The sequence below is a fragment of the Bison bison genome, unplaced genomic scaffold, assembly GCF_000754665.1.
Source record: "Bison bison bison isolate TAMUID 2011002044 unplaced genomic scaffold, Bison_UMD1.0 scf7180017864530, whole genome shotgun sequence".
Lineage (NCBI taxonomy): Eukaryota > Metazoa > Chordata > Mammalia > Artiodactyla > Bovidae > Bison > Bison bison.
Window position 1 is genome coordinate 2,381,823 of NW_011495080.1, and position 10,708 is coordinate 2,392,530.

The 10,708-nt window shown below is 50.2% G+C and overlaps 1 protein-coding gene across 1 annotated transcript in view; it reads right to left on the reverse strand.

Annotated features, from left to right (window-relative positions):
- Window positions 1–7,415: 7,415 nt before the first annotated feature.
- The window catches only part of STRA8 (stimulated by retinoic acid 8), a 14,818-nt gene continuing 11,525 nt past the window's right edge, over window positions 7,416–10,708 (reverse strand). The window contains exons 5-6 of the mRNA XM_010831635.1: window positions 9,045–9,260; window positions 7,416–8,251 (exon numbers count right to left, since the gene is read on the reverse strand). Coding sequence (XP_010829937.1) covers window positions 7,897–8,251; window positions 9,045–9,260 — 571 coding nt within the window. The 3' untranslated portion in view covers window positions 7,416–7,896. The remainder of the gene's footprint in view (window positions 8,252–9,044; window positions 9,261–10,708) is intronic.

The window sequence follows — 10,708 nt, forward strand, 5'->3', positions numbered from 1 at the left end:
GATTCTGAGAATGAAGCTCCAGAGAATGGTCCTCATCTGTCCTGCCCTCCTGATAGGGGTGGGCACATCAGAGCCAGAGTATCCAAGAGAGGGAAGAACTGGTCAAAGGAAAATCACCAGACCCCTTGTTTAGGGTGAGAATGGTGGCAAAGGTTGAGAAAAGGGGGAGCTGGAATGTGGAGGATGCCCCGAGGCTAAACATCAGGGGAAGGAGCCACACACTGGAGTCTGTCACAGAGTGCCTGAATGTCATTCCAAACGTTCTGCTTCCTTCAGTCAGTTCAGTTCAGTCGCTCAGTCGTGTCCAACTCTTTGTGACCCCATGAACCACAGCACGCCAAGGCCTCCCTGTCCATCACCGGCTCCCGGAGTTCACCCAAACTCATGTCCATTGAGTCGGTGATGCCATCCAACCATCTCTAAGCCCCTGCACACGATGATGAGGGACCCTCTAGCTGCAGGTCTGTGAAATCGCTCGGCTGCTAGAGGTGTCTGCTGGGACTGGGTGCTGAAGTGTGTTGAGTAGCATTTCCCCCAGTTCAAGCCCACCTGGAGCCTATTTGAAACTAGAGTCTGTGCAGATGTGATTATCTAAGGCTGTAAGCTGAAGTCATCCTGGATTTGGGGTGTGCCCTCGATCCAAATGATAGGTGTCCTTACATGATGAGAGGGACACAGAGATCACAGAAGACGGAAGCATCGATGCAGCTATAAGTGCAGGATCTCCGGCACTGCTGGGAGCACTGGGAGCTGGGAAAAGGCAGGAGAAATTCTCCCCTAGAGCTTTCAGGGGGAGCATGGCGGGTCAACACCGAAACTGGGCCTTCTGGGAGAATAAATTTTTGTTGTTTTAAGCCCCTGAGTTTGTGGTAATTTGTTACATGAGTCCTAGGAAACCAATACAGGCACTGGGATGAACGGGAAAGAGAATGCAGTTGCCCTCTTTACACACCCTGTACCCAAGGCCTGAGGCCTCCCGCATGAGGACACTCTTGGGCAGCTTGTTCAAGACACAGATTCCTGGGGCCACATCTCACAACACTGAATGGAAATCTTGAGTGCGGGGACGTCAGGAATCTGCATTCCAATGAGCTCCCAAGCTGAGTCAAGTCTGAGCACCTCTGCTTTACATGAGCTCCAGTCCTGCCAGTTCTTTCTCTCCTGCTCTGTGTAAGTAACGAAGTGGGGAAAACAAAGACTGTCCCATCCATCTGCTCTCAAAGCCTTGGTAAAGTGACCTGACTTCACTGTGTCCAGAGAAAGGGACTCAGTGGTCAGGGCTGGCGGCCAAGGGTTGGTGGGGGGTGCAGAGAGCAAACTGCAGGAATCGGCCTTGGCTCCATGTGGTCTCAGCAGAGGGAAGTGAAGGGTAAGCAGGAAAAGGGCCACATTGAAAAGCTGCCCTGATTACTTTTGGACATTTTCATCACTATCACGTACCTTTTAAAATAAACAGCTATATTTTTGCTAAATCAGTGGGAAAATCCATGGCTCTGAATCTGAAAGGGGCTGTCTCCTTGGCAGCTCATGAATAACCCCCTCCTTCCATGGAAACTTCCAGGAATGGACCTTCTAACCAAGACCCCCACAATGCATGTCACGGTGGGCTGCACAGTCAGCTTTTTGGAAGCAGAAATTAATATCCTTCAAAAGCTGACAGCAAATATTACCCCAGTGTCTCAGAAAATGATGAACTAGTTCAGCCTCTCAAAAGGCATCGAGGAATCACCCAGGTAGGAATGCCTGCCAAGGGCCAGGCCTCTGAGGTCTGGTCCCTGCCTCAAGGCTCCCAGGCTCAGATGTGCCCTGAAGAGCATCCCTCTGCCTCTTCCCTGACATCCTCCTTCCACAAGGTGCATTAGACTAAAGTCAAATATCCATGGAAGAGCGTCCCCCGTGGTGTGAACTGGGGGAGCTGCAGCCAGTGCTCCCCTCCAGAGCCCACCATCTGAGGGGAGGCGAGCCAAGGCCTGACTGCACCCTGCTCCATCCTACCTGTTTGACCTGAATGTCAACACAGCAAAAGTCTTTGAAAAAATCGACGATCTGCACGTAGAGATGAAACTTGTCCTCGGGTTTTTTTGAGTTGCAGACAGCCAGCGAGGTACTAACGGCAGAAAAGAGGAAGAAACAGCAGTTAGAGGTAAAACTAACTTTTAACTTCTGCTTTGTTATTGCTGTTCAGTCACTAAGTCATATCTGACTCTTTGGGACCCCATGGACTGCAGCACCCCAGGCTTCGCTGTCATTCACCATCTCACGGAGTTTGTTCAAATGCATGTCCATTCATTCGGTGATGCCATCCAACCATCTCATCCTCTGTTGCCCGCTTCTCATCCTGCCCTCAATCTCCACCTCTGCTTGCACCCTCTGAAAATATCTGGATTACAATGAGAACCAAACACTTTGAAGCATGCAGCTGAACCCTCCAGAAGGTGGTCCAGCGCCTTCTGTAGAAGGTTTGCACGGCCCCAGTTCCAGAATCATGTCTGGAAGCTGCTGGGGAAGCAAGACTACAGGGAGGCTGGCCCATGGGTCCTAGGTTAGTGTTCTGAGCTGTGGCCTGGGGAACAAGGAGCAAGATTTCCTCTCCGCCTAAAGTCAGGCTCTGCTCCCACCCGTGACCTCCCAGGCTCAGGAAGCACAGGGCACGATCGAGGTCAGTCCCTTGACATGCCTCTGGCTCAGGAGGTCTAAAGTGAAACGCCAGCCCTGCCTGGCACAGACGGCTTCCCTGAAGATTCTTTTCCTGCTGTTTCCTGGAACAAGAGGAGAAGCCTACCAATAGGACTGTAATCAGGCCTGGACAGCTTGTGGTGCTTTGACCTCACTTCCTGCTGGAATGAGGCCTCACAGTCAGCTTGGGAACCCTGGCAGCAACCCCTCTGCCTTTTCTAGGGAAAGAAAGAAAAAAAACAATTTTTTTTTTTTTTCCCTGATTGGTTGTTTTCTGTTCCACCAGCAGGATGAGGAGTTAACAAAATTATTTGCCAAGTACACTTTGGCCACTTTTCAACCAAATTGTGTTCACAGCCCAATCCCAACAAAGAGATAGCAATGTCTGTCTCCAGATGGTTTCAGGAAAATCAAACTTTATACAGCCGGGAAGAGTCACCACAGAAAATCGCTTTGAGATTTTGGGCATGTCAGGCTGGGCTGGGGTGGGGGAGGGGGTGGCAGCTGAGTTGCAAATGCTGACTTCTAATCTGTCTGCAGGCTGCCAGGGCTCTGGGCTGGAGCCACAAGCCTCAGAAAGAATGGAGATGTTCTTTGGGATCATGAGAACATGAATGTCACCTCATTCCCAAGGCTACATGTTCTTGCTTCATTTAAAAAAAAATATGTTATTTATTTGGCTGTGTGGGTCTTACTAGCAGCACACAGGATCTAGTTCCCTGACCAGGGATTGATCCTGGGCCCCTGCTATGAGTGTGTGGAGTCTTAACCACTGGTCACCTCTTTTTAACCAGGTATCTGAGGGGGCTGTGCCTTTAGGCTGTAAGACCACAGCTTTTCAAAGTAGCAACGATATTTTAGTCCTAAACTCTCTCTTTCTGAGAAAACACAACTGTTTTTTATGTGTGTGTGTGTGTTTAAAAAAACCAAGCTGCTTCTTGTTTTAAAATCTCCCCAGATGCTCTTCTGACTTCAGGGGGTCATCCCTCCTTCTACATCCTTCCCATCAGCACTGTGAAAACAGCTTCTCCCCTTGTGCAGCTCAGAGACTCTGTCACTCACCCCAAGGCTCAGGCGTGGGGCTTGTTTCCATGTTGGCCCAGACTCTCTCTGTCCACCTCTCAAACCAGACTGACTGCTGTAACCCATCCATAGCCACCTCACCCCAGGAGACAGTGCAAACCACCTAGAGTTGACAACTCGCTGATGTATCTCAGCCTGGATCACAATGGGAGAATGGTCTCTGCTGAAGAAGCCCCAGAGAAGATCCTCCCCAGGGCAATGGCACAATCCTAGGACCAGCCTTTTCTGAATCACAGGAAAAAGTGGATTTCCAAGAACTTCAACTGAATTATGCTCCCCTCTGAGAGGCTGCACGGGAGAGGTTCCCAAACACCCCAACAGGGACACCCACACACAGTCTCATACCCCTCCTCACCTGGGGCTAGATGTGCCTGGAGCTTCACTTTTGTCCAGGAAACTTGCCACATCGAAGGCATCTTCAAAAAGGATCTGAAAGAAACCACAAAACTTCACATGTCAGAAATCCACCACACTCTAATGTTTGCTCTGGGCTGCCGAGGGATAGAAAGGCTCCCTACCTCTTGTCCCCATAGGGGTGCATGTTAAAGCTGAGGCCCAAACCCAGGGTCTCTGCTTGGTGACCTTTACAGGGGATGAATATTAAGTTCTTGACCACCCAGAAAAAACTGCCAACCCCAGAGAGTGGCTGAGAGATTGGGAAGCACTGGGGACCATGGTCTCCTCTTTCTAAAGAGGGTGGGAGCTTAGGTGGGAGAGGCAACAGCCAGAGGTGAGCCTCTGTTTACACAGGAAAGGGCTCATCTACACTGCCCGAGGGACAGACTGATCCACAATCTAGCAGTTTCATTCTAGGGGAACAGAGGTTCAGGGGCTCGGGGGTTAGGTTGCAGAGAGCCCACTCCCAGGGTGGATATGCCACAGTCAACCCGCTCCCTCCCACGTCCCTGCCCCAACCTCACTCCACCTTGGGAGTCCCTTGCAGTCACACCAGTCACTTGGGGTGCTTGTTAAAAACACAGATTCTGAGCCATCCCCTCAAAGACTCGGATTCAGTGGGTCTAGAGTAATAGCCAAGTGCCTGCCTTTTAACTAAACTCCACTTGAGAAGCCTGGAGGGTCAACAATAAACTAGAGACCAAAGGGCCGAGATTTGAAAGAAAAAATCTGTGATAAAGGATGCAATCCTTAGAGCAGGAACTAGGCATCCTGGATAGGTCCTCCCACACACTGGGCTCGTCTGTGAATTGGAAGGACTGGATGAGGCGACAGTAGTTTTCCATGCCTGGGTCCTGATGTCTAGGAAGCCTCCCAGAGAATGGGCCATCCTGGGCTGTGCACTGGATCATAGAAAAAGCTAAAGATTCCGGAAAAGCATCTGCTTCATTGACTACTTCAAAGGTAAAGCCTTTGACTGTGTAGATCACAACAAACTGTGGAAAATTCCTAGAGATGGGAATACCAGACCACCTTATCTGCCTCCTGAGAAGCCTGTATGCAGGTCAAGAAGCAACAGTCAGAACTGGACATGGAACAATGGACTGGTTGCAAATTGGGAAAGGAGTACGTCAAGGCTGCATACTGTCACCCTGCTTATTTAACTTATATGCAGAGTACATCATGTGAAATGCCAGGTTGGATGAAGCACAAGCTGGAATCAAGATTTCTAGGAGAAATATCAATAACTTCAGATATGCAGATGACACCACCCTTATGGAAGAAAGGAAAGAGGAATTAAAGAGCCTCTTGATGAAGGAGAAAGAGGAGAGTGAAAAAGCTGGCTTAAAACTCAACATTCAAAAAATGAACATCATGGCATCTGGTCTCATCACTTCATGGCAAATAGCTGGGGAAACAATGTACACAGTGAGAGACTTTATTTGGGGCTTTCCAAAGCTCCGGTACTTTGGCCACCTCATGCAAAGAGTTGACTCATTGGAAAAAGACTCTGAGGCTGGGAGGTATTGGGGGCAGGAAGAAAAGGGGACAACAGAGGATGAGATGGCTGGATGGCATCACCGACTTGATGGATGTGAGTTTGAGTGAACTCTGGGAGTTGGTGATGGGCAGGTAGGCCTGACGTGCTGCGATTCATGGGGTCGCAAAGAGTCAGACACGACTGAGCGACTGAACTGAACTGAAAATCACTGCAGAGGGTGACTGCAACCATGAAATTAAAAGACACTTGCTCCTTGGAAGAAAACCTATAACAAATCTAGACAACAGAGACATTACTTTGCCAAGAAAGGTCCGTCTAGTCAAAGCTATGGTTTTTCCCATAGGGATGTGCCAGCTGGACAATAAAAAAGACTGCTGAAGAACTGATGCTTTCTAACTGTGGTGCTGGAGAAGACTCTTGAGAGTCCTTTGGACACCTAGGAGATTAAACCAGTCTGTTTTAAAGGAAATCAACCCTGAATATTCATTGGAAGGACTGATGAAGTTGAAGCTCCAATGCTTTGGCCACATGATGCGAAGAGCCAATTCACTGGAAAAGACCCTGATACTAAGGAAGGATAGAAGGCAGAAGAAGGGGACAACAAAGGATGAGATGGTTGGATGGCGTCACCGACTTAAGGGACATGAGTTTGAACAAATTCCAGGAGATAGCGAAGAACACGGAAGCCTGGCGTGTGCAGTCCAGGGGGTCACAAAGAGTCGGAATACAACTGAGTGACTGAACAACAAGGGCTGTTCCCCCAGCATCAGAGGCAAACGGAGGTTCTCTGACTCGAAGACTCCCCAGACACCGGACATCTCCTCAAAGAAACCACCTGCTGTGGAACGTCTGAAAAGTCAGGGCAAAGCAGGGGGGTGCTGCATGCAAGCTGAATGTCCTGCAAAGCACTAGATTAGGAGCAGAGAAGCAAAGAACTGCCCGCCCCGCTAGAGCACGGAAGGAGAGATGCGGCCCCAAGTGGGAGCAGCAGCCTTCCGCGGCTGTCCTAATTCTGGAATAGCAGCTGAGGAGCCCACTTTGATCTCAGCGCTCAGCGACCGCTAACGCCCACCAGCGCGCCGCTTCGCTCACCATGGCCGGGGTTAACAGCCTGAACTCCGAGCATTTACAGTAAAGGCGTGGGTACCTCCGCTCTATTCCCTAATGCTCTGTGGGGTGGGAGGGAACTGACCCGCTCTCAGGTATTGGTCCTGATTGGTCCAAACGGAATTCTATCTCGGTTATTCATTGGCTCAGTAATCTGACAATCTAGACAATTCTGACCAATGAGAGGGCAGGAGAGGGAGGGTGGAAATTTCTGGAGATGTTCCTCCTTGATGCTTAACAAAGAGCCAGAGGCAGTCTTTTCTCTTGCCTGATGTAGAGGATGTATGGATGTGAGAATTGGACTATAAAGAAACCTGAGCACCGAAGAATTGATGCTTTTGAACTGTGGTGTTGGAGAAGACGCCTGAGTGTCCCTTGGACTACAAGGAGATCCAACCAGTCCATCCCAAAGGAAATCAGTCGTGAATATTCATTGGAAGGACTGATGCTGAAGCTTAAACTCCAATACTTTGGCCACCTAATGCGAAGAACTGACTCCTTGGAAAAGATCCTGATGCTGAGAAAGATTGAAGGCAGGACGAGAAGGGGATGACAGAGGATGAGATGGTCGGATGGCATCACCGACCCAATGGGCATGAGTTTGAGTAAACTCCGGGAGTTGGTGATGGACAGGGAGCCTGGCGTGCTGCAGTCCATAGGGTCGCAAAGAGTTGGACACAGCTGAGCAACTGAACTGAACTGAACTGATGCAGAGGAGGAGGAATAATAACTTGATTGCTACCGGCCGCCATTCCACAATTATACCCTGTGCGGGAAATGGGGAGGGCGGGAAAGGTGAGATGCCAGCCTTGAGAGGAGGCAGAGCAGGGAAAAGGAAAGAACCGAATCTACGGCCACCTGGCTGGGAGACGTAGCGGAAGTCCTCCTGCCGTGCTGGCCCTCCCGGGTGGGCAGAGTACATCACCTCTTGGTTTAATGAGCGAGTACCTGAAGCTGAAAAAATCCGACTGGATACAGCCTTCTAAGCCATCTCTTCTATAATCCCCATGGAAAGACCAGGAAGGTAACAGGAGAAAAATAAATGTTCTGTGGTTGTGCATATATGTCGGGAAAATCAGAAACGTACCGCGCCAGCATCCAGACAGCACCTCCAGGTAGCTGTGGGAACCCTGCTAACTTCCCCGGGCGTCTCCAGGCACAGGTGATGGAGTCATTCCTATCCACCCTTTCTCACCCGTGGGTCGGCTCACCTCCTCAGGGGTGGAGATCAGCGAGCAGCTGGCCCCCTGGCTGTCAACCCCGCTGTCCTTCACGCTGCCCTCGGGGCAGGCCGGCTCTGGACAGGACCCCACGAGGCCCTTCTGTGTCCGCTCCAAGGCCTGCAAGATGAAGGTCTTCCTCTCCTCCGAGAAGGTCTGCCACAGATGGGAGATGGCCGCGGACACGATGGGGAGTGTCACCTCATTGGAGGAGATGATCTCGTTCCTGATCAGAAAGTCCATCGTCGTCTTGTAAAAGTTGAGGTATCTGCAACCAAAAGGGCAGTGACCCCCAGACTTGAACCAGCAGTCCAAGGTCCCCCGACTCGGAGCGGCTCCTTGGGATCCCGTGGTGGGGAGTGGGGCGGTGAAGAGCACAGGCCTTGCCCCGGGCTGTGGTTCACCAGGGACTCAGCCTCACTAGTCTCTGCCAGCCCTGACCCTAGCAGTGCAGAGCCAGCTTGGGGGCCACAGGCGACTTCGTTTTGTGTTTTGGGGTCCCTTCCTAAGTCCTCCCAGCGCCCTCTGTGAAGCTCACTGCCCGACAGAAGAGAGGATGAGAGGCAGGGCAGGCTGACTCTCTCACCAGGGAAACATGGCTTCAAATTTAGAGCCCAGGAATATGCAGACATGATATGAGCTCGCTTAAATTTGGAAGCTGTGGAGTAAGCCTCTTTCTGTTGGGCCAACTCCTCCAAGCCCACATACAAGGATGTGTTCAGCCTTGAGTTTGCGGAGGAGCAGTGAATAGCAGGTGGAATCTGGGTTAGCCATTCACTGCTTCCCTTGCTCCAAGACCAGTAATGCTGCGGGGGTGGGGAGGCACTTTAGCCCTCAAATCCCAGCAGACCCCCACAGTGTCACCCCAGATAAAGTCAGTCTAAGGAAATATAGTGCATGTGCTGTGCAAATGTGGTTTCAAGACTTTCTCTAGCCCCTCTGCCAACCCCATCCCCAAGCCCTTCCTGTGTGGAAATCTGGAGGGCCCATGACTCAGGGCCTGCAGGCTGCTCCCACTGGAGCACTTGTCCCCTTCCCCATGGGCGCCAGGCCTTTCACACCGTTCAAATTCCAACAGGTCTGGCAGCAGAGTGACGGAGGAGTGTGAGAGCTCCACTTTTTTCTCCTGTTCCTCCTCCACCTCCTGATCCTCTTCCTCCTCTTCTTGGTCTTCCTCCTCCTCCTCCTCTTCTTCTTCCTCCTCAACATCCTTCCCGGCTGCCTCGATGGAGCACCAAGTGTCTGAGCCTTTCCAATGAACTTTATTTGACACCAGACTGGGGAGGAAATAGAAACAAGACATTTACAGACTAATTTCCCTCATGAACATCAAGACTAAACATTTTAACACAGTTTTAGCATATTTTATATATGGCAATGGCACCCCACTCCAGTACTTTTGCCTAGAAAATCCCATGGATGGAGGAGCCTGGTAGGCTGCAGTCCATGGGGTCGCTAGAGTTGGACACGACTGAGCGACTTCACTTTCACTTTTCACTTTCATGCATTGGAGAAGGAAATGGCCACCCACTCCAGTATTCTTGCCTGGAGAATCCCAGGGACAGAGGACCCTAGTGGGCTGCCATCTATGGGGTCGCACAGAGTCGGACATGACTGAAGTGACGCAGCAGCAGCATATATATTATATCTGTGCATAAGTGGGCTTCCCCATTGGCTCAGTGGTAAAGAATCCGCCTGCCAATGCAGGGGACGCAAGACACACAGGTTTGATCCCTGGGTCAGGAAGACCCCCTGGAGTAGGAAATGGCAACCCGCTCCAATACTTTTGCCTGGAAAATCCCATGGACAATGGAGCCTGGTGAGCTACAGTCCATGGGGTCGCAAAGAGTTGGACCTGAGCATGCAGGCAACATGGTCCTCTTGCCCTACCTACTCTACCCTGCTGCTGCTGCTGCTGCTAAGTCACTTCAGTCGTGTCTGACTCTGTGTGACCCCATAGACGGCAGCCCACCAGGCTCCCCCGTCCCTGGGATTCTCCAGGCAAGAACACTGGAGTGGGCTGCCATTTCCTTCGCCAATTCATGAAAAGTGAAAAGTGAAAGGGAAGTTGCTCAGTCGTGTCCGACTCTTCGCGATCCCATGGACTGTAGCCCACCAGGCTCCTCCGTCCATGGGATTTGCCAGGCAAGAGTACTGGAGTGGGGTGCCATCACCTTACATATGTATAAATACATTATGACCCAGTGAGGTTTATCCTAGGAATATGAGATGGCTTATTCAAGCTTTGAAAACCAATCGGTGTAGCTTACCATATCAACAGACTAAAGGAAAAATATTAATTTCAATATGTGCAGAAAAGCACTTGGCAAAATTCAACATTCATTCATGGCTTTTAAAAACTCTCAGCAAACTAGGAATAGAAGGGAATTTCTTCAACCTGATAAGGAGCATCTATAAAAAGCCTATAGCTAACAGCATACTTAATAGTAAAAGATTGTTTATCTGCCAAGATCAGGAACAAGAGAAAGATGTCCTCTCTTACCACTTCTATTCAAAATTATGCTGGAGATTATAGCCCATCCTATAAGGTGAACTAAAGAAATGAAAGGTGTACAGACTGGATAGGAGGAAATAGAACTGTGTTTGCCGACAATGTGATTATCTATGCAGAAAATCCCCAAGAAACTAAAAATGTGTGGCCAGAACTAAGAAGGAAGCAAGGTTTCAGAATACAAAGTCGATATACAAAACCCAATAGTATTTC